Below are 23,599 nucleotides of genomic sequence, written 5' to 3' on the forward strand. Positions count from 1 at the left end.
TCCGATTTGGACTTTTCCGGGAAAAAAATCTTCTGCTTGCTAAGTAATGTGGCGCCACAATTTGACACGTGACGTATTCTTAATAAACGGTTCAGATTTAAAAGTAGTGTTTTAAGTGAAATTGACCCATCTTATGACCAGTTTTAACAAAAAAATAATCCGTTTTGAGACCGTGTTCCCGCGATTTCAACTCCATCTTCTTTCCTCTTGATCTCCATCAATCTTCTTTCCCTCTAATTGTTGTGCACATCTACCCTACTAGATGTATTTTCTCCTGCAAATAAGCTCTTCTACTTTGGCCACTCAGATGTGAAATCCACTGTAGAAAGGTTCTTTGTCACTGAGAAACTTTTGCCACAAGAAGCGACTACAACACGTTCTTTGGACGCTCAATGTGGAGCTAGTGTACATTTGTGAGCTCAACCAAGAATACTCAGAGTTGCTCAACCTGCTGGAAACAGAAATAGAGAAGAAGAAAGGTGAGACATTTTACCAATTGAACCCATAAGCAAAGAAGGGTAAGGCATGCTTTCATGAGTTAAATACTCTTTTGTGGGTCTGCTTGTCTAAAAAAGAAAACTAAAGAAAATACAGTGACTAAATATGGCCTCATGATTTCAAAAGGTAAATATCATATCAAAAACACTGATTTTAAACTCTTATTTCCAAAACTCTTTCCTGTTTCATTCCAATTATAATGAGGATGGTTTTATTTTTTTTAGATACTGAGTTCTTCACAGAGTATGGTGAAGCCAAAAATATGGACAAAAAGACCTGAAATATGGAAACGGAGGATTAGATCCTGATGATTGCAAGTTAAAAAAGAAAAAAGAAAAAAAGGAACAATAAATAAATAAATACGAGTAACACCAATAAAAATAATAATAATAAATAAATAAAAACTGCAAAATCCACCCGGTTCTAGCTTTTGGTTTGTGTTGTTTTCCAAGTAGGTGCTTTTGTTGCTTCAGAATGTATTCAAGAATAAATGATTTCCATTGATTATAAAGAGATGAAAAAAAATATATAGCTCATTACATGTATAAAAAATAAGTACTGATCAACATTTTGATAAAAAAAAAAATCAACATGATCAGTAAATATTAGAAAAATATTGATGTGAGTCACTAATGGTTAGAATGTGATAAATAAAATATGAGGACCCTCATATATTATTTTATTATTATTATTTTCTGTTAAGATCTTATGTTAAAGTCACTCGGAAAATAAATCCTACCACATGCCTTTATTCATAAGGAGTTGATGACTCACCACGAACCAAACACTTTCTCATAAGAAAATATTGAGACTTAAGCTCTCTTAAATGCGAGTTGATCTGTATATCAGCGCAGTGCATTACACGATGACCACTCAAAATGAGAATAAGAGCAAAAGCAAAAGTAACTGAAATAAATGTCCAGCTGCCTAAATCTCTCCTTTCCACTTGTTACCAATCATACTAATAACGAATCTTGTTCGTTATTGTAAATGTGAGTCTGGATCATCTTCCTTGATGAAAGCATAGAGTGCTTCGTGCTTCCCGACCGCTATTGACCACAAATTACGAGTTACATGGGGCCACACGATTAGAGTGACAAATTTTTTAAAAATATATATTTTATTATTTTTTACTTGTAGACCCTACATAGTTTGTTGTTGTAAAGCTGTCGATGGAGCACAGAAGGCTCCCCATCAGGGGAGATGATCCACATTCTGTAAATTCTGAATGTGAATCATTTCCTCTGACGGAGAGCGTCTGGTGCTCATTTGACACAACTTTACAATCACAAATTACTTGAGGCCCACAAGTAAAAGGTAATAAAATATTTTTAAAAAATAAATCCCATCACCTAAACTTTGGCTCCTCTATATTTTGTGGTCAACAATCGTCAAGGAGATATGATCGGAACTCTTAAATGCTATGGTTTTCTCTCACTTGAGGTTTGCAATTAATCAAGTCAAAGCATTTTATAGTTATTGATGACTGGGAAGTAAATTTTTTTTTTTTTGTTGTTATGTTATTCGGTGTTAAGAGATCTTATGATCACAAGACTCACAAGAGATCTTAAAAAAATTAGTTTGTAAACATTCAAACATTCTGGTGGATTAACATTATACATGATTTCTCACTCATCTCAATGATTAAATTTTAAATGAAAAAAAAAAAAAAAAAAACCCCTTGAAGCTTAAGAAAACCATACACGACAAATATTAGTGGAGTTATAATATATGAGTTACGTCTATACTAGTGTCATTTGAGACTTCTTATTTTTATTTTATTTTTGGTCTTGGATGAATTGAAGCATGAAGAATGAAGAATCCATTCTTTCTTACATGTTGTATTCTTTCTTACATTTTGTTTGGTCTTTTCATCTATATGGATAGAAAGAGTCCACAGAAATATGGATTAAAATAAATAGGTGAAAAGTTAATATTATTATTATTATTTTGTTTGTTTGTTAAGTTACTATCAAGGTATATTATATCCTTGAAATATATCGCGATATTTTGAAGAAAAATCGGCATGTTGCTTAAGGACAACAAAAAACCAGGCATCAAAATGACAACAACCAAAAGTCGTCAGAAAATCGCCGAATAGTCACCAAAAAATATCCGAACTAACAAAATATCTGCAGAAATCAAAATTTTCGTTGTCAGCTCTTCACCTTCTCTGACTCCAACGATGGAAACGCCTCACAGTCTTCACTGCTGTAGTTCTTATGCACCATGAGTCCGCAAGTACATTTGCAACCTCTTTTATCTAATATATCTCTTTATCTCTCTCTCTCTCTCCTGCACTTTGCCGTCTCTATGATCTCTGTTCTCTCTCTCTCTACAGCACTTTGCCGTCTATGTGATCTTTATCTGGAATCTTCTCTAGTCTCTCTAGTTCTAGGCGAAATAACAAGCTAGCAGCGAGATTCCTGACGATTTTATAGAATTTTACCGCCAATCCCTCTCTGTCTCTCTAGTTTCAAGTAAAGCAGCAGGTTAGCAGTGAGATTCACCACCAAAAGTCGCTGAAATATGTACAATTTTTAGCCCACATTTCAAACTTGTTACTACTACATTTTCACACACATTCTCACAAACCAATCACAGCCTCAAAGGGTTTATTCTATAAAATGGGGATTAGTTGTATCTTACCGACCATTCGTCAACAAAAGAAAATAAAAAAAAATGAACAAGTTGACCTACGGGATTGTGGGGCCCGTTGATATGTGTGTCTCCATTAACTCTACTCCCTTTACAACAACTGGAGAGAATGTTTTATTTCAAAAAGAATCTTTCAGCAAGACAAAACGCTAAAATGAATGAGAAACGGCCACCCATTATTTAATTCGAAATCCGGAAACTCCTCTCCAGTTGTCCAGTTCCTTGAAACCAAACGGAACTATTGCGTTTCCGCGCAGAAGAGAGAGAAGAGAGAGAGAGAGAGCGCGAGAATTACAAATTGAAAATTCCATTCCGTGCAAAAAGCATTTGGGGTTGGAAAGCTGTACAAGAATTCTTTACTCATCACAGAGAAGATATCAAGAAACAAAATCTTCCCAACGCTTATCCACCCCGATCGATTGATTCCGACATTTCTTCTTCACCTGACATTTTTTTCCTTCTTATTTGATTGCTTGCATCTTTGACTATATCTTCTCTGCAACTCAATCCCATACAAGTTTTAAACATATATTTAAATATTATCGATTTGGTAATGGTTTTATTTCTTTCTAATTTCTATATCGAGATTAGTAAAGTTACTCAAAACTGGTAGTAGAGATCTATCTCTCAGAAACACAGTTGTCTTAACGTGGATCAGTGGATGCTTCTTCTTCCGTTGAAGAAGACCAGACGAGATTGAAAGAGCTTAAAAGAAACGATGGTGGTTCGGAAGGTCGGGAGATATGAGATAGGCAGGACGGTTGGTCAAGGGACATTTGCAAAGGTCAAGTTCGCTCAGAATACAGAGACTGGTGAAAGCGTCGCCATGAAAGTGCTAGATCGTAGTACCATCATCAAGCACAAGATGGTAGACCAGGTTTGAGGCGGAAAAAAAATCTGTTTCAAGTTGATATACTTTGTCCGGATTTCTAGGGTTTCTGTATTGAGCTGTCTCTTTCCTCATCTCAACTCAATTGGAGATGAGCTGGGGAGACATAGATTGTGACATATATTCACTGCCGTTTTTTCTGTGTTTTTCTTATGAAACTAACTGCACTACTCGTTTGATGATTGCTTGCTATTGTCTAAACCTCTGACCTATACTTCAGATGAGGCTTTACAGTGCTAATTCGGACCTTATTTTGAATTTCCTAGTTTCCATGGTTCAGTGAGACTATTTTACACATCGTTGCTGGGTTTTGGTACATTTATCTTTATGAGAAGTAGTCGACCTTCTATATCTGGAATTGTTATTTTTCACATTTCTGAGTGAGGAGCAACCAACTGAGTTTCCATCTTGTAGTCCTATCGGCTCAATTCGTCAACCATGAGTTGCTAATCCTAGCTTTAGCTTACCTACGAAATAAAAAACTTTCCCATCTCAGAGGTTGATTTTTCTATGTTCTGTTTTTTTTTCATTTCCTTTCCTTTCCTTCTTCCTTCTTTCACGAGCTCCTTCAAGAAGAAATTCCAGTTTGGTATGTTGCATTGGCAACTTTTCAGACGGATAAATTGAGATCATAATTAAAACCAATTCAATCTTCAGGTTCACACACAAAAAAGAGTTTTCTATTTCTGGAAAACAATTTCAACACTTTATTTCTAGATCTGGTAACACCAAACAAAGACTCTATGTATCCCACAAAATGTAAAATTTTATTGCATTTGTCTCCAAATTCATGAATGTTACCCAAAACTGCAGCCAATATACCAGGCAAGAGTCTTGATTCCTCAATTTTAAAGCCAAATGCAATTTTTTGTCCAAGCCATCTCACTATTGGAAGTTTTGGTTGAGTTGATGCACTTAATGATGAAATTATAGAGTTTTCATGATGTCCTGCTGAAAAGAAGGATCCCCAGCGTTGACTTCTAACGAAGATTGAGGTCAAGTCTTCTGGGAAAAACCAAAGGATTAAGTTCTGTTGAGACAATGTTTTACTAGGGTTTGGCTATTCTTTACAGACAGAATTTATCTGTTGCATCTCAGTGTCTTTAGTAGTTGTGAACTCATTTATCCTGTGTGCAGTGCATTCAGTTTTCCTGTCTTCTCAACGTGTGAACACATTTGCAATGCCCTCTAGTGGGTTCTGAAATCATACATATGATTGCAAGTCTATAAACTATCCCATGGATGATGGGTTCTTGTGAACCTACTTCCTATTTGCTATGGTTCTGTAAGACCAATTATCCGGTCATCCCAATCCTACTTATTAGACTTGGATGAAGTTTACCCCTAAATAAGCCATAAATATGCTTCGAATTGTAAATTCTTTTCAGGCCTCTTCAAATAGCCCAGCGCCCCCCCCTGCCGATTATTGATGTCTATTGATGATGTGATCTCTGACCCTTGGCTAGTGTATTATATTATTGACAACTATTGCTCATTAAGGTTCTCCTTTCTCTTCTGCTTGCAGATCAAGAGGGAGATATCCATAATGAAGCTTGCTAGACATCCATATGTTGTCCGTCTACGTGAGGTAACAGCTGGGACCTCACAGTAAACTTATACTTCCCCTAAACATTTTCATCCTCTTCCTTGAAGCCTGATTATTTCTGCAGATTGTGGTTGGTACTTTTATCTGAACTTAAACAGTGGTTTTCTAGGTCCTTGCCAGCCGTACAAAAATATATATAATCTTGGAGTTCATTACAGGCGGTGAATTGTTCGATAAGATAGTGAGCCTTCTTGCACAAACTCTAAGTGCCACCCATCTTCTTTCTTGCCCTTTATTATTAATATTGTACTGTTTGGGCAGGTTCGCCATGGGCGATTGAGTGAGAATGAGTCACGAAGATACTTTCAACAGCTCATTGAAGGTGTGGATTATTGCCACAGCAAGGGAGTTTACCACCGGGATTTAAAGGTCTTCAATGTCTGGCTGTTAGAAATCTGTTGTCTATTTACAGTTGAGTGAAGCCCTAACAATAATTTCGTTTAACTTCTAGCCTGAAAATCTTCTCCTGGATTCTCAAGGAAATCTGAAAATTTCAGATTTTGGTCTTAGTGCCTTTTCTGCCCAAGTAAGTTCTTAGTATTTTCTGTGTACTCATAGTTACTTAGAGAAATATTATCAGATTGAATTAATTGTTTTCGCGTTTGTTCAGGGAGTAAGCCTCCTTCGTACTACCTGTGGGACTCCCAACTATGTTGCACCAGAGGTACCTATCAGGATAGCTTCTGAATAGAAGATTACAAGCATGCCATATGTTGTTATATTTATGTCAAATCAAACAGCTTAAAGAACCTGAATGTTTTGCTTTAGGTACTCAACCATAAGGGCTATGATGGTGCCGTGGCAGATACCTGGTCCTGTGGTGTTATTCTTTATGTTTTGATGGCAGGATATCTCCCATTTGATGAGATTGATCTCACCACGCTTTATAGTAAGGCATGTTGACTCCGTACATATAACTTGTCCAACTCACTACGCTGTTGACTTGTTTTATCATTTCTAGACTTGTATTTTACCAATTAACTTCTTTTTAACACATAATGATAGGTTGCAAGGTCTGTTTTGGCACATCTCTAATCTGCACATTGATCAATTTTCATGTCCATGCTTATGTATTACAATTAACACAATCTGTGGGGTTGTGTTCTCCGACAGATTGAGAAAGCAGAGTTTTCCTTCCCATCTTGGTTTTCAGCTGGGGCAAAATCCCTGATTCAAAGAATTCTGGACCCAAATCCTGAAACTGTAAGTGTTTGATCAAGCTCTTGAAAGCCATGTTCCTTAGCTAATAGGGGTGCTTCTTTTGAGATAGTAACTTTTAGAAATTCGAGAATTAATCATAATTTTATTCTTTTTTCCTTAAATATTTTTTTACATCTAGGGTGAAATTTGTCGTGCTCATTTACATTATTGTCAGCTGTCAAGCTTGATATTAATTTATATTGAAAGAAAAAGTGAATTTTACAAGATATCTAATCTCAACTATTCTAATTTCTAGCAATTAGAAGATGAAAGATATATCCATAGAAAGGGAAAGTTTGGTATAGATATTAGGGATACGCTTGATAATCAAAGCTGATTTTTTTAATTATCAGAGAGTTAACCTCTTTGTACTACCAGCAGGAATGCCACTATAAGTAATTGACTTCTCCTTGTCATTTATATTTATTCAAATATTTAGTGAATTCAACAGCAATTTATTGAATTCTTACATGTGAACTTTTGCAGCGCATCCACATTGAAGAGATCAAAAATGATGAATGGTTTAGGAAGGACTATGCACCTGTAAGACTTATTGAGTATGAGGATGTTAATTTGGATGATGTCTATGCTGTTTTTGATGATTCTGAGGTTGGTAAGGCTTTAAGCATTGCTTGTGTAACTAATGTAATTGTGTCAGTTAAAATCTTGGAGGATTTATATTATTGTCCTTTGGTCATGGCTGTTTCTTACACATTATACTCATTGGGATTGCAGGAAGCTGTGAATACTTGTTCTTTTTTTACATCCATTCTTTTCATATGTTGCTTTATTTATATTGGATCTATTTTTGTACTTGTGTAGGAGCAGCAGGTTAATGAGAAATCTGGAAAGGAAGACATGGGTCCTCTGAATCTGAATGCTTTTGATCTAATCATTCTCTCTCAAGGATTGAACTTATCAACATTGTTTGACCGTGAACAGGTGCAATTTATCACTTATTCACCAGTCAGTCTTCTATTCTATTTATTTGCCTCTGGATTACTATTCATCTGAGGCTGGTGTTCTAGTAAAATGACCTTTTGTTTAATTTGATATTCCTTTCAGTCAACATAATCTCATGGTTTCTGACTCCAATGATGGCCAAGCAACTTATCTAGTTTCCTAATTCTTATGTTTCTATTCTGAATTTCATCCATTATGAGTCAGATCTTTCGGATATTTTTATCTCATTCCTAATTATATTAGAACACCTAATGGGTTTCTTTCTACTGTGCAGGACTGTGTGAAGCATCAAATGCGCTTTGTATCAGAAAAGCCTGCAAAAGTTGTTCTGTCGAGTATGGAAGTTGTTGCACAATCAATGGGGTTCAAAACCCATATCCGTAATTATAAGGTTGAACATTCTGGCACACCGTTTCTTTAAAGCTTATTGAAATTATGGTATGCTTTATTTATTACAGGCTTACAGCTATTTGTCATGCTACCATACTGTCTATTGGTTGAAGTAGTGGTCAGGTGTAACCAATGACCAACTGAAGGATGTTAAGAAAATTTGCTGTTTTAATTGCTGTTTTTTCCTACTAAGTGTAGAATTTTGTCAGAATTTTGTCTTCTGTGTCACTCTGCAAATGTGGACCATGGTGCAACAGCAAGGTTGCCCCATTGTGACCAAGTGGCCATGTGTTTTTACGTCCGGAAACAACCTCTCACAAAGCGTGGCAAGACTGCTCAGGTTATGACTCTCCCCAGACCCCAGAATTATGGGAGTCTCAGGCATGCCTTTCTACTGGACTTCATTTCCCCAGTTACCTGCAGATGCTTTCTGTGCAGTTCCTTTTAGTGGCTCAAGGATCTAGTGATGTGTTACTGTTTGATCCCAAAGTTAGAACCGGAAATTTAGCTCTGCTGTCACTTGCTCTGAAGCCATCTTGAATCTGATGGACCTTTCATAGTGGTCTAATTGGAGGGTTATTTACAATTTGCCAACCAGTATCACTTCTGGTTTATTTGAACTGATAAATCATGTTACTTCTCAGATGAGAGTAGAAGGTCTTTCAACGAATAAGGGTTCACATTTCTCCGTTATTTTGGAAGTAAGCTTTCTACTTGGATCAGTGTCCATTTTTCTTTACTGGATCTCAACATTTCTAAATAAACCCATACATGCTTCTCTTCTTTTCATTTTTTTATTTTATTATTACACTTTGGTTTGATGTTTCTGTTAATCTATCTCGCTCAAAACCCCATTGTGAAAGCAGATTTTTGAAGTTGCCCCATCAGTTTTCATGGTGGATATTCATAAAGCAGCTGGTGATGCAGTTGAATTCCCCAAGGTCAGATGCTTCTTGAATCTTTGCTCCTACAGTTAATTGTTGATTAGTGCAGTTTTAGACCTGTAACAACCCAGTAAATTTTCGTATGTATTTCCACTGATATATTCCTTCTTTTGATATTACTTTCTTTTAATCAGTCTTCTTGACATTGTGAATCTCCTCCCATGGGGCTGAAAATGATGTGCTTATTTTTTCTTTCTTTCTGAGTTGCAGTTCTACAAGAAATTTTGTAGCAAACTTGAGGATATTATCTGGAAACCACCCAATGAGACCAGTAAGTCATGGAAAACTAAATCAGCAAGGCGCTAATCTTGTTTCTTATAACCTCCATTTGCCATCGCTTGTAAATATATTTTCGATCGATCGCATTACTCAAGTGGTTGGTCAATGCAATGTGAGGATTTATTATTATTATTCTTTATTCAAAATCTGCATTTTTAGTGCTGATACGTTGTAAGAGGTTTTAGATGAACTGAACTTCGCAAGAGACGAATTTTGATTGATATCCTGACCAGAAATTTCATCAACTTTGGCATATTCCAACAAATTATTTTTCCGGAAGCTTGTTACTGAGGTTTTGTTTCCACTTTTTATATCATCACTTCTGATCATTATTTTCTAAAATACAAAATCGCATTTTTGTTAACACAATTTATGCAGCCCGAAACCAACTGATAAGGTTGAAGCTCCTTTAGATGAACAACCCATTTAACTGCCAGTCAGTTCTTGACCTTCTCACTTGTCATTGGTTTTATATCACTTGGCACAATTGATGCTCTTGAATGTGCACTCATTGACCCCTTGCTACTACAGGTGCTATCAAAAGAGGCAAACTTCAGTTAACGCCTTAAATGTGTTCTTAAGAGTAGTTATGAACTTGTGATTAATAATAATCCAACGATTTAAGTATAAAAATAAGTAAACAACAAAATCGTATTGAATTTTTCTCAGCTTTTATCGGAATGGACCGTCAGGGAGCGTGGTTCCATCACCCAGATGCATGATACCATGATATCATGGCTCCAATGCAGGTTCTCATTGATCATCTTTTCCTATGCGAACTCCAAAATCAAAACCGATACTTGTTATTTAAACATCTGCGATTTTCCACCTTTCGGTTTCAGATTGATCATCAGTTTTGACCTTCAAATTAACAGCCCCAGATGGATCGAAATATTGTTCAGGACTTTATTCTGCCAATTGAGTAACCAGGTATTCAAGTTCAGTATTTTCACCTTTCAGCAAAGAGAGAGGACACCAACTTACACTGCCAACTCAAATTACATTTAGCTCAAAATTTGCCTGACATTCGAGGTCGTGTAGGGAGCCTTCCCTTGCAACTCTGAAACAAGTACCAACAACCCTGAATAAAACTGGATCCCAAGTTACCCAATTTAAGGCTAAAACTGCCAGAACTGAACAAGAAGAAAACCCAAACTAAAAGTAAGCTCCAGCAACTAGGAAGCTTACGAGATATTTTTGATAGGATTGTCATGAATCTATGATCCCTTATGCTATTAAAAGGGCCAAGCATGAGAATGTTACACTACAGCCTCCACAATGGCCGCCTTGTATCATTGTTCCCGTGACTTGAAAGGAAGAAAGGTATCAGCCAGTTGAGATTCACAAGCAGCATATGCATCTGGAGTTAAAGATCCCATAAATGATTTTTTCAGGCGTAGCTTTAATACTGACTGCAATACCTGAGCACAGAACCGACGTACCCCAGCCCTCCTAGATTGTTTCTCTGGCATGTTCATCAGTAATTTCTCCAACAGCTCACATAAAGATACCATATGTGCCTTCAAGAATTTCCTACTTGATGAGTACTTTTCATCTTTGTTTTCTACTCCAGAAACTAACGACTTCAGCACTTCTTCAACTAGATCAAGTCCCTCCACACGTCGAAAATCAGATTTTGCATTACCACACTTCTCCAATAGGAAACCAAAAAGCTGGTTTCCAATCCAAGGCTGACGCCGGAAAATTTCTTTCACAAAATCAGATTTTAACTGAGACTTCTTGCTATCAAAGTAGCCCAACAGCACATGCTGGAAGATGTCTATAACCTTCTGTAGTTGTGAATCAGACAGATCTTGTACATGAATAATCTTCAAAATCCAAAATGTTGAATTCTTTGCAAGTGTAGCAATCATTTTGTGCCGGGCCAAGCTGGCTGACTGCTTTTTCTTTGATGGTTTTGTAGCAAACCTCTTTCTCTTGAATGGTTTTGAAGCCCATTTCAAGCTCTTTTCCAACAAAGATTCAAGATTTGACTGTTGAATGTGTTCACCCTTGGGGTACTCTTTACTTTTGAAAATTTTCTTCTGTAGTATTCCCCAAATTCGCTGTTCAAGTTGCTCAGTACCTTCCGTGGTATGAGGATTTACCAATGCCTGGGTCAGGTACGAAAACACAGTGAAAACTTGTGGCTTACCTGCATGAAAGAATAACCATGGATGTTACAGCCAAGGGGGAAGAAATTGTTGAGGATAAATCCTCTTCCTTAATTCCACTTTACTTCCAAAACTGTACTTCAGATTAATGAAAAATACCCTTACAGGACCAATAACAAAATACGCTGCTTAAGGTAAGGACAACCAGTACCATGAAATTTGGATTAGCTCCTAGTCAATCTCTCATCGATCTAGGAGAACAACACAGCAGATCCAAAGCAGGTGATCGATGCTGGGTTGTGGGGTTAAGGTTGATTCAACACCAATTACTGCTGAACCAGAATAGGCTAAACCTAATGCTGATCTAGATTCTGAATTTGATAAACCCATTAGTTTTCAGGGAAAAGATACTATGAGAAGTCTGGACTGAAATAGCTATGGGTACTTAACTGGACCCGTTATTGTATAATAGCACATATTAGATAGAAATAACCGCTGCCATATAGAATAGAAGGAATCATGAAGATTCCATCCTACAGCACAGTCTCACCATCTATCATGCAAACCACTCCTCCCTCAGAGTTGAATCTTGCCATCCTCTGAGAGGTGAGAGGATACAGCTAGCAAACGTGCTTCTCTCTATATTCTCTAGCAACCTAGGAAATATGTGATAGGTCGGGTAGTAAAATTGTGCAATTGTCTACTGTGCAAGGAATCCTACGAACGGATTGTTCAACAACTCATCAGGGGAACTTTAAATGATTACTTGCCTGGATTCTCATGAAGATATAATTCAAGAAGTGAGAGGACACGAAGCTTGAACAGTACAAGTTGTGACTGAGCAGTTTCGCCTCCAGCCTGGTTCTTCTTCTCCTTGAAAATCTGGGCAAGGTAGGAATCCATGCGGAACATTGCATCATCATCCATTCCTTCATCAGAATCTTCAGAATCTTCAGAAAGTTCTCCGTCTTCCACAATTCTACCAGTTGCTTCAGAGTCATCTGCTTCATCATCACTATCATCACTATCACCAATCTCATCTTCCTCAACTTCATCAGTTTCTTCAGCTTCTTCAATCTCAAGAAGATCTTCATCATCTTCATCTTCATTATCATCATTGCTGTCCACAGGTTGATGACGAGCGGGCTTCAGATCTTTCCTTATGATGCGCAACATGCGGATCAGTCCGGTATCAGTAACATCATTGCAGAAATGCTTGAAAACCTACAAATCCAAACAACTGTAAGTACAGTTCTAATGTTGACAAATGATAAAAGATCAGCACAGGGTTTTGCTGCATAGGGCTGCATCTTATTTCATATGGAAACTCATACAATCAAAATAGAATAGGGTCAAGACTACAAGTAATTCTGGGATTTGATGGGTTCTTCTTGTAATGGGATTCTTTACTTGGTTTATATTATCAGTGATTATTAGGAGCACGTACAAATGACCACAATACCATATAAGAACTAGGTTTCCCCCTAAGGCCTGCATTCCAGTTTGATCACCCTTCCAATAATCAGATTGCTGTTGGCATTTAGAATTTCACTGTGTGCTGTAGTGATAAACTAAACATGGTTGTGATGGTTCTTGGGAATATTACTAATATTGCTCTTGGTAGTAAAAGTATTATTATTCCCTAGCTAAACAGTGAACTTCAATCCTCAAGCAACAAACAACTATGGAAGATCAAAATCAACCATCAACCAAGAGCAAATCAAGAGTTGATACCAGACTCAGAAACAGGCGTGAGGATCATGAAGATCAAGACAAACTTCAAGACGCAGAGATTCGTCTCCTAATTGTAAAATTTGCATTTTGTTTTATATAAAGGTCCTAACAGCCTAGAAGCCATACAAAATGTTTAATTAGTCACCCAAAAAACCAAGAAAGTCAAACCACTATCACTAGAGATCAAATTGACATCTTAAACAAGAGAAAAGGAGGGTCAATCGGAAGCTTGGCTAAGACCAATCTTGGGTGGCAGGTGTAGCCACCACAACCAAAGCATTGTGGCAGGCATCCGAGGGATACACTCCTTGACAACTTGCCACTTGCCTGCCAGAAAGGATCAAAGGAAGATGTTCCTGAGCGGGAGAGATGCATTTAGGCTGGTGAGAGGCCCAGATGAGAGTGAGCCTCTCCAAACTGTCCTTCTATCTTTCTGCATTTTTTTCTTCATTTTTTAACCTTTTACTCCAATTGGTTTCAGTGAAAGTCCCACCCTGAAAGTTTCTGATCAACTGAAGACCATTCAATACAGAACCAGGCACTGTAGTTGATCTTCAAGTGTTCCATGAAGGTCTAGCAATCGATGACATTGTACTATTGGTTCTTAAATGAAATAGTATCAACATAACATAATATCAGAGGCAAGTTCCATGCAATGGAATCGAACACTGGACAGGGTTACTTGAAGTAGTGTGAAAGTCGTCAAAAAAGGGTTACCTGCAACCAGCCAGAGACACTAGGACAGAGTTGAACCCGAAAAGACTACCCATGGCCAGAGTGAGAGCCATTGAAGACTATAGCTGCAGAAATGTGGTGGAGTATTATGTGCCTTGTGGGATTTAATCTAAGGCAGGGACACAAGATTGGATCAGCCTAGTATGGAGAGGCTTAACGACTTGGTTGCTTGCCATCGAATTCTGATTTTAGCTGCGTTTTCAAATTTCTCTTAGTTTTCAGCATAAAATTTTTTCAGTATCCTTATATCCAACACTGGTTAATGCTTTACATTTATATATTGTTCTCCTAAGCAAATGGTACTGATGTGAAGCCAAGTTTTGGGATAGATAATCAGGATCTTCTAGAATGGAACCAACACTCAAGTACTCAACTAGGGTTTCTGGAGGCTTCAGTTGAGGGGTTTAGAGGTCTAAAACCATACTGGCATGGGTAAATAGAACTGAAGTTTGGTGGATTTCAAGTTTCAAATTTGAATTTTGAAATTTAGGGTTCAGGTAGGGTGGCAAGGGTTGCTGTTTCTGTAACTCAGAATTAGTAATACTACTAATTTGTAACTTAGAAACTATTTCAGAGAAAGGGGATTAAGTTTGGAAAGGTTAGGGTTTTCTTGAAAACTAAAAAAATTTTGCACCTCTTCTCAAGGTAGAAAATGAAGAGCAGAAATTCTGAACACTAGAATTAGAGCTACGTTGGGAGTTCTAACATTAGGACTAGTTTCTATAGGCTTAGGCAATCCTAATGAGGGTATAATGGGTGCTTTTGGGGCTGGGGTTGAGGGTATCCTTGTGGGGTTGGGACTGAAAACGTGGGGAAGAAGAAGGCTTGCGGCTGTTTTGGTAGGGCTAGGGTGGGGGTGAAACTGAGGGGAAGGGCTGAGTATGTTGGGGAAGGGGTTGGGGATGGTTTGAACATACTTGTGGATGGATGCTTGGCTTGAGTTGCAGAAGAATGCTTACAGAAGATAAGAGCTTCTAACCCAACCGCAGGTCACCCTCCCAGGGATCCCACGACTATACTAGTCTATTCTCAAAACTCATTTCATTCAATCAATCAAATTTGACAATAACTTACACTAGAAAGGCTATGTATAGCCTGAAACAAAGGACTTGGACTCATATAAGGAAACTTTGTTGCTAAACAATCCAAACTTAATAGACTAGCACCTAAAATTTAGGACTCCTTATTAGGAAATAACTCTTTCCTAATTTACAACTCAAAGACTCTTAATAAAAGGAAACAACACTTAATCACTAAGACTCCAATTTAGAAAATGAAACCAAAATAAAAAATCAGAAATAATTCTAAAATAACCCTACTAAATAGACTCGATTCTAGGGGAGAAAATGACCATTTTGCCCCTTGGTCAAATTCGGCCCCCATTTGTTTGGGCCCTATTTCAGATGGGCTTGGCCCTCTTCTAGGCTCTTTTGGAGCTGCCTGGGGGCTGGATACATCAGGTACGCTAATACCTGACTTCTGCCCCCATCAGACCTGATCTTCTGAATTTTTTCCTGTTCTTGAATCGAGATTTCAATTCCTAATTCAAGCGATTATAGTTTTCTAAGTGATCTCTGAATCAAAGAATGAGCCCCTCAGGGACTGGGGATCAATTTATCAGTTTCACTGCTACATGGAGGTAAGCAACAGACAGACATGTAATCTCCTGTTACTCCCTAGCTTCCTGGATCAGGACTGGCCCCAATTGAAGCTATTAATGCATCAAAGGATATGTTAGGCGCATCTTGAACAAATGATTGAATTCCACATGCACCTAAACCTTCAGGTGATGAACACTACTAATTTTTTTAGGTATACCCCCAAGTCCCACAGAGAGAATAAATAAAGATGTAGCTGATAATGTGACAATAGTTACCTGCTCGACAGCAGATCGCATAGGAGGTGAGGATTGAGGCAACAAAGAGAGCAACGTATCAACAAGTACATCCATCAACTCAGGCAACCCACCACTATCTGATTCATCATCTCCTGATGAGTCAACATCAATGGTGCCAAATGCTTTCTTACAACACATAAGAACTTCAGAAGCAGCTTCAGAAAATTCCCCTGGCCTGAGAAGGACTTGCAGCAACAACTGGATGAGCAAATACCGCATAGCACATAATTTATTTGCAGCAGAACCTGGTCCATTATTCCTTTCCTGCAACAACAGTAATAGTTCGAACCAGTCAATTTGTTAACTGATACATTGGCCTGGAACCTAGGGATTAGGCTAGTTTCAAAAATTCAAAGATCAAACATATAAATTTCACACAGTACAGAATATAGTACCTCTCGAGCAAGCCGAGTTTCCATTGCTTGTAATTTCTTGAATGCTTTCCCATCTTCATCACTTAAGGACCTAAAAAGTGAAACTGAAGGTATGTTGCAGAGTGTATTGAGGAACCGCACAAAATAGGATCCAAGATCATTTGGCTCAAGGCTAGTTGAAGCAGATGGCAACCCTTCTTTTTGAGCATTTGCCAACAATAATTGGAGTTGTTCAATGCACATTTGGCACAGAGAATTTGATGTAGCTGCTTTTGGCCATCTGAACTTTTCTTGTAGCTCAAATGACGTTACTTCAGTGCCAAGAGACGCAGAGAAGAGCCCCTGAACGGCTAGAAATTTCATTATTTCCTTCTGCAACCGAAACTTTGCCTCAGGATCCAGTTTCAGATGCTTCAATACACGAGGAAGGGAGTCTATAACCCAACTTTTTAAGTTATCAGGAGTTCCAAATGGCCCCAGAGAATCCTTATCCTCCAATGAACCAACTTCTGAGTTGTCATCTGTTGTCTGGCTCTGGTCTGATGGTTCATCACCCGCAGGGACTTCATCTACAAACATGGTCATTAAATTTTGGACAAATAGCATGCAACCTGATCCAGTTTTAAACTCCGCAGCCAAATTTTTAATTGTCTTTGTCCGTGTGATGCAGTCAAATCTCCCACCAGTGTGTTTCTGGAGGGCCACAATGACTGCAACTCGTCGTTCATCATCATGTCTAACCCAATCTGATAGTTCTTTGACAAAATGCTGTGCCACTTTATAGAGCCAGGAGTCCTTAGTTGAAAGGATATCCATCAGACAGTGGACAAGTTTGTGAGAGAGTACAATCTGCACACATGATGCAGGCAACCTTGGGAGGAGGAGAAGCAGAACATCCAAGGCCAAGTGTTTACGATCATGAGATGACAGAAGAAGTGACCCTTCAATGACAACTTCACAGAAACAGTGGAGATTTTTCACAATGTCTTCCTCTGATGAGTTACACTTGCGACTCCTTTTGTGCTTCTTAGTAGAACCTAATGCTGCCTCCTCTTCTTGTGAAGCTGTGTCTGGTAAGAGTATATTTACTAAAACAGGCCAGATGCTGTGGATTCGAGGCTGACAAAAAGTTGACTCCTGCAATATATCAAGCAAGGGGAGGAATGGAGGAGTACTGGTAAATATTTCCCCACAAAAATGCATGCGGGACAAGTAAGATTTGCAAATTACCTTAAAGCACATAGCAAGGGAGGATAAATGGTCAGAAGAGAACAGCTTATCAGTACTGAAAGGATATGGCAGAAGTTTGTCGAACTTTTTGCTATCCACAGAAACATGTTCTCGCAACTTCAGGGCCAACAACAATGCATCTGGATTTCCAATTTCAACAGCTCTAGCAAACCACTCACTTGTACCTGGGGCTTCAAGAACATGACTCAGTAATGCTTCTGCAGGCAACTGCAAGATTTAAACAGAACACAATTATTCCCAAGGTCCATAAGAGAGCAAATAATAGGTATCTAATCAACCAAATTAACGAGCAACAATGTGTAATACTAGAGAGGCAAAGGTAATAACAATCAACAACTACTGTTCTTCCATTTGTGAAGTGCACATAAGAAAAGGCAACACAAAAATTCACAAAGACTTCCATTACTAGAATTTAATTCCTCTTTTGTGGGGTGAGTTTTTTTTTTTTAGGGGGGGGGGTATTTGGAAGAGAGAGAAAAAGAGAAACAGGGAAGGAAGGAAAGGAGGTGTCTATGACTAAATATAAAAATGAAAACAGCATATCAGCGCACTAAACATTTTATGTCCAGCACCATTAGGGGTAATATGTTTGATATCACTGGAAGAAAAATTTACACATAGACAGGTGAATTACTATCAGTCAGTAATATTTCTAGAAATAGAAAGGTAGATTACAGATTCAGTCACTATCTATAGAAACTAAGCCTAGGAAACCTAACATCTGACATAATACATTGGCGGTATCTATACTAGCTTAAATAAGAGCACCTAAGTGCATGAGGCTCCTACTACTACAGGGTCTAGGAGGGGCAAATGTATGTAGTCTTACCCCCTGCTTGATGGGAGAAGCTGTTTAGAAGTTTAAACCTGTAACCATCAGATTGCATTAGCACAACTTAAAGTGCTCGCTTGCTGAATGCTTGGTCTCAGATACAAGTCCTGGAAACAGCATCTCTGGAAAAGGATAAGGTTGTATCCATTTAACCTCCCTAGGCCCTGCTAAACATAGGATACCTTGGGCAACAGGTACAGCTTGGTGTTTTTTATTGCGGTTCAACCCGATGGAAATCATACACGACACTCATGCAGCTAATCCAATATAGGACTTTGGCTGGAACCCGAAAACAATAGAGTCAACAGTTGAAAACTTGAAATGCATTCTATAGATCAAATTCCACAATTTGAAATTTGTACAATGTATCAGGGATGCAGGGAATCACAATGAAAATGGTCAAAATGGAAGTGACCATATCTTCAGTTTGGTTTCAGAGATTTGATTTATTTGAGTTTTTTTTTTTTTTTTTTTTTTTTTTTTTTAACAATCCTATTTCCAAATCTCCAAACTAAGCAGAGGTTCAACAATGGCACTCGATCCACTATTCCAAATTTCCAGTAAACAATTTTGTATTTCTTTGGTAACCAGTCATCAGTCCATCTTCAACCCTGGTGTAACTCTGCCATAACAAAACCTAGGAAAAATGGGTTAACATCAAGGGTCAAAACACAGTTATCGGTTATCACTAGGACTTTTCCGGATTGGCTAGTATCAGTAAAAATCACTCTCCCGATATTATCAGGTAAGCATGGTATCACCAGAATACCATAGCAAGTGAAAACCCCAACAAAATTCCATGCAAATAAAAAAAACCCAAAAAAAAATACTAAACTGGGATTGGCTGTTGTTCAGTTATAAAAAAATTGTCAAAAAAATGAATGGTAACAAGATTACAAAAAAGAGCTAGGAGAAAGCAAAATCCCAGTACTACTTTTGAGGTTAGAGCTTATCTTTAAAACCCTAACCACATTAATTGATCAATTCTAATTTGGAAAGATAATTCCTTTAGTTGACTCACGATCAAAAAAGATCCCTACGCTTCACTCCCCTTTCACATTGCAGTTTTAGATCCCTAACTTCCTCACTCCCCCTTTTCTTCTGCAGATTTGAATCCCCAAAATCTATGAACCACAGCATGAAAGCCCCAATGGGGGAAATTTTTTATTTGAATTAAAAAAAAAAGAAGAGAGGATATCTTGGGATAACTTGTATCAGATTGAACCGACTGATCCAGACGAGTTGACCAATTCAGATAATGATCCAGGACAACCTAGACAGATCAGGCATATCTTGGGATTGGTCTTAACTGATACCCATCAGATCTGACCAATATTGTGCCATGTTCAGGTCGTCTCTATTCCAACCCCCTATACTGGAGAACATCAACTTTACCAGCCACAATGGCAACCCCAACATCCTACCTGAAACTACACATGTTATGCAAGCAGTTTAAAGAGCAAACGCTGAATTACTGCCACTACAAAATGAATTTTAGCACGGACCGGGGGGGGAATTGTTCTGGTGTTTGCATTAAAAAAATCTGACCGAAGGATGTTTCTACCATAAGGGTGCTAAAATGATAAAGCGAGTGATGTTGTAATCTAAATGCCTACAGGAGAACTTGGAATTAATTTTAAAAAAAAAAAAACCTAGTTAAACTTATCAGGCCAAATTTTAGGCACCCTAGACGTAGTTCCTCAAAACATTCAGCACCCCAAGTCTTATATACCTATGTACCCAATAAAGAATTACAGGGAGGGCGGGTGTAGCATCATTAAGGGATTGAAGTACAAAAGATGCAATAACTGATATCCATACTATTTTATTTCCAACAAGGATGTTTGGGTTGTGTTTTGTCACTTGCCTAGTTCAATGAAATAGGTAAGAGATTGTGAAAACTTATGTTCATTGAAAAAGATCCAATAAAAAACAAACATGTTCATTGAAAAAGAGATGGCAGAAGTACCTGTTCAATCAAATCCAAAATAATAGAGGCAGCTGGCTCCTGCAAGTAATGTTTCTTAGAAGCAAGAGCAATAACACTGCTGGTGAATTCCTTCACAATATGTGTGTTTTTATCAGAGTTCCACTCTTCAGCTATTCGTCCAGATTGCGCCAAAGCACCATAGGCAAATAGGCGACCCAAAAGGCAATCCCTTACTTCCTGCAATGCCACACATAAGAAACTGAAAAATATCACATGCAGAGAACGACAACCTAATCAAAACATGTTCAAAAGCGTAATATTTCTTTTACCCACCTGACCCTTCATTGAAGAAGTGACCTCTAATAACTTAACTATTAGTTTCATAATTGAATCCACCTCAAGGCATGGGATTGAACCAACTAAGATAGTCAAACCTAATGCAAATCCTTGTCTTGCACACTGCATAAACAAAAAATAGATTGCATAGAAATTACAAAGATTAGCTTCCAACATTGTATTAATCAGCAACCTGACAGTCAATGATTCAGCAAACAGGAAACAGAGAAAATGTCATAAAACTTGAACAATATTGTCTAAAACGCTGAAGTAAATTGAAATTAGCATAAAGTAAATACAATACAAACTGAGGTTTGTAGCTCTGACAGTTAATTTTAAAGATCCTCATACAACGTTTGAAGTGGGAAACCATATACCAATCATGCTGGACAAAAAAGAAAGCCAGTATATGCAAGGATGAAATCAATTAAATCTGTTCTGTAAAGTTTCACGGAAGGAAGCTCATCACTTTTCTTATTTAGTCGTTGAATTCCTTCTCTACGAATAACAACCTTCAAAATCTCCCAAAAAATCTGAAACCTTTTATTCAATTTTCTACAAGCTATAACTTACATCCCCCCGCTCAAGAATTAAAACATAAAATTTTTATCAGCCCAAAAATACTGTTCCTTCAGTACCACCCTGAAATCAACATTGCTAAACAGTCAAATGTAAAACTATACAACGAAATACCCCAAAATTATAATTTTTTTGGGGACAAAACATATACTATGTAGTTTCATGCCTGGATACACTTCCTTAACACAATGCTTTAGAAAAATCATATTTTATGAAGCAATTTGAAATCACATTCAAAACCATTTCTTTAGTGTTATACAATGAGCATATAGGCCTGATAAAATTCTTCATGTTTATGTATGCCAGAAACCAGTATATTAGACAACAAATGTCACTCACTGATCATCAACAACCATAGACAGAAGTCTATAGTTATCCTGGTCAGACTATGAATCCGCTCTGTATTGGTGCTATTATCAGCAGGAAATGCATTGATGCAACATGCCCAAGAAAAACATATATCATGAGACCCTCAATCCTGATTGACCTCTGCAGCCTGTTACTTCTAAAGAAAGAGTGACTAGCTTGGAAGTTTGAAACTGCGTCTGTATTATTGATTTTCTCTGCTGCTACATGCTTATTGCTTGACCTAACTGCAACTACAAAGTATAAGTTCAATTTTTATTTTTGTTTTTTTTCGAAAGTATGATGGGCCACAAGACACAGGATGCAATTGACCCAACTTACAGACTGGGAACTTTCTCCTTGCAAAACTTATGGCATCACATTCACCCAGTCCCATTGATATTTAAAACACGTCCACAAAGATGAATGATAAAGAGAGAAGTTCCTATAGTGATCGAACAACAGTTATCAACAAATATAGACATCCATGTACAAAAACTAATCATCTACTAGATTTATTACCTGTCTCGAGGAAGAAACACCACGAATTAGCCTACGGATGGCATATCCAACAGAAGAGGCACAGTTGTTCAAACCATCATCCTTTTCAGCCTCCAACTGAAAGCAACTGTCATCCTTTCCCTTCTTTCCAAGCTTCATGAATGCGTTCTGAACTTGCCACAGCTCAGTTACCAATGCTTCAGCAGCTGCTTCTCTGACGGATAAATCAGCAGAAGCAAGATCCTTAAAAACACCAATATGGAATTCAGGTAGTCCACCATTCGCAGAAGGTAGTGCCACTGATGTCTCTTGAGCAGTCAGATCAGCACTCACTTGAATTGTTTTTGGCACCTCCCCAGAATTAGAATCAGTCCGGTGTCTCTCTTTATCCACTGCTTTCCTTTTTTTCCTCCTCTCCATGGGTTTGATTGAACTAGGTGTAGAAGACGAAGAAACAATCCCATTTTCTGAGGCTTCAGTGTCCTCATTCTTCAAAACTTTTGAAGGCTTCGAAGGATGTTTGTCGGTGACAGAATCAATGTGGTCTTCTAACTCCGCAACAGAGTCGGAACCTCTCTTCTTACCAGCCATGGGAATGACAAATCCGTCGTTCCAGCCTGTATCTTAATCCATCAGCAACAACAAACAAGTTAGGCGAATAAGCAGATTAAACTCCAGTTCGCAAATTAAAGCTCCGCAAGTAAAAGAATACAGCAAATAGTGAAGCGCCAAACAAAAGAAAGAAGAGCGATTGGAGATTTTGTTACTCTATACAATTCAGAAATAGGTAAGTTTACAGAACCGGATAGGAAGAACAGAAGTTGAAAGACATTTACAGCTTCCATTGATATGCAGAAATTGAGAATAAAGTTAGTAGCTTTCTTCAATCTGTTTTTTCACCCAAAAAAATAAAGATGGTGCCTTAAAATTCAATATCTGTTTCACCCAAAAAATGGAAAAACGCAAGCTGTTTTGAGAAATGAAACACAGCATCTAGTTTTGATTATTTCGATGGCATTAATTGACTTTGTGGTCAAGCATACGATGGAGAATTCAAAAGACCTGCAAGTAATGTGAGTGAATCCAAGAAGCATGTTAGATATGGGATTATGGGATCGCAATGAGTGACTGTTAAGTTAAACCCTAGTGGTGCTGTGGATGAGGCCCTAGTTTACGAAAAGGCGGGAAAAAGCGACCTTTGAATCCTTTTCTTTTTCTTGTCTTTCGTTTTTTGGTGATTGCGATTGTGGTGTGGTGTGGTGTAGGAGGGTGGTGGTGGGTGAACACACTATGCTGCTCATCACTTCTGGGTACCAGTGCCTACTTCTTGATATGCAGAAATTGCAGAGAATGAAGAGAAGATATTAATTAATGAGAACTTGATGAAATCGACAAGGAAAATAGGTAGAAGGAGAGAAGGAGGAGAAGGATACCTGAGAAACGAGGAAGAAACCGTTAGGGTTACAGAGCTACAGGTGTTGGGGTTTGCTTTAAATTCGTCACAGAACCCGCCGCAAGAAGCAGGGAAGGGAATTGTTGAACAG

At 38.0% G+C, this 23,599-nt stretch overlaps 2 protein-coding genes across 4 annotated transcripts; one reads left to right on the forward strand and one right to left on the reverse strand.

The window, feature by feature from the left end:
- Positions 1-3,355: 3,355 nt before the first annotated feature.
- On the forward strand, positions 3,356-9,869 carry LOC149014667 (CBL-interacting serine/threonine-protein kinase 8-like). Its single transcript, XM_089155119.1, has 14 exons — positions 3,356-4,033; positions 5,571-5,633; positions 5,761-5,832; positions 5,913-6,020; positions 6,103-6,177; positions 6,262-6,315; positions 6,420-6,545; positions 6,765-6,854; positions 7,338-7,460; positions 7,674-7,793; positions 8,089-8,205; positions 8,849-8,905; positions 9,071-9,145; positions 9,359-9,869. The coding sequence occupies exons 1-14, from the start codon at positions 3,875-3,877 to the stop codon at positions 9,452-9,454; spliced, it is 1,335 nt and encodes a 444-aa protein (XP_089011245.1). The 5' UTR covers positions 3,356-3,874; the 3' UTR covers positions 9,455-9,869.
- Positions 9,870-10,124: 255 nt separating this feature from the next.
- Positions 10,125-23,599, reverse strand: LOC149014668 (uncharacterized). 3 transcript variants are annotated; one of them, XM_089155116.1, is made up of 10 exons: positions 23,489-23,599; positions 23,252-23,381; positions 22,077-22,672; positions 20,628-20,753; positions 20,334-20,531; positions 17,512-17,739; positions 16,303-17,418; positions 15,887-16,171; positions 12,312-12,765; positions 10,125-11,582 (listed from the first exon to the last, which is right to left on the reverse strand). In XM_089155116.1, the coding sequence occupies exons 3-10, from the start codon at positions 22,644-22,646 to the stop codon at positions 10,720-10,722; spliced, it is 3,840 nt and encodes a 1,279-aa protein (XP_089011242.1). In that variant the 5' UTR covers positions 22,647-22,672; positions 23,252-23,381; positions 23,489-23,599; the 3' UTR covers positions 10,125-10,719. The 3 variants fall into 3 exon arrangements, with proteins under 3 accessions (XP_089011242.1, XP_089011243.1, XP_089011241.1); XM_089155117.1 differs by lacking the exon at positions 23,252-23,381; XM_089155115.1 differs by lacking the exon at positions 23,252-23,381 and having other exon boundaries at positions 22,077-22,678.

Source organism: Hakea prostrata, chromosome 5 (assembly GCF_041222555.1).
Source record: "Hakea prostrata isolate BN-2017 chromosome 5, UWA_Hpros_2, whole genome shotgun sequence".
In the NCBI taxonomy this organism is placed as follows: Eukaryota; Viridiplantae; Streptophyta; class Magnoliopsida; order Proteales; family Proteaceae; genus Hakea; species Hakea prostrata.

What these genes read in the sequence shown, in the direction of transcription:
- LOC149014667 (XM_089155119.1), top strand. Translation starts at nt 3,875, where the DNA reads ATGGTGGTTCGGAAGGTCGGGAGATATGAGATAGGCAGGACGGTTGGT. An exon ending in ATGTTGTCCGTCTACGTGAG is followed by an intron (nt 5,634 to 5,760) that starts GTAACAGCTGGG and finishes GTGGTTTTCTAG; the next exon opens with GTCCTTGCCAGCCGTACAAA. An exon ending in CTGTTTTTGATGATTCTGAG is followed by an intron (nt 7,461 to 7,673) that starts GTTGGTAAGGCT and finishes GTACTTGTGTAG; the next exon opens with GAGCAGCAGGTTAATGAGAA.
- LOC149014668 (XM_089155117.1), bottom strand. Translation starts at nt 22,646, where the DNA reads ATGGCTGGTAAGAAGAGAGGTTCCGACTCTGTTGCGGAGTTAGAAGAC. An exon ending in TTTTGGATTTGATTGAACAG is followed by an intron (nt 17,740 to 20,333) that starts GTACTTCTGCCA and finishes TAAATCTTGCAG; the next exon opens with TTGCCTGCAGAAGCATTACT. An exon ending in CCCTTGCTATGTGCTTTAAG is followed by an intron (nt 17,419 to 17,511) that starts GTAATTTGCAAA and finishes GATATATTGCAG; the next exon opens with GAGTCAACTTTTTGTCAGCC.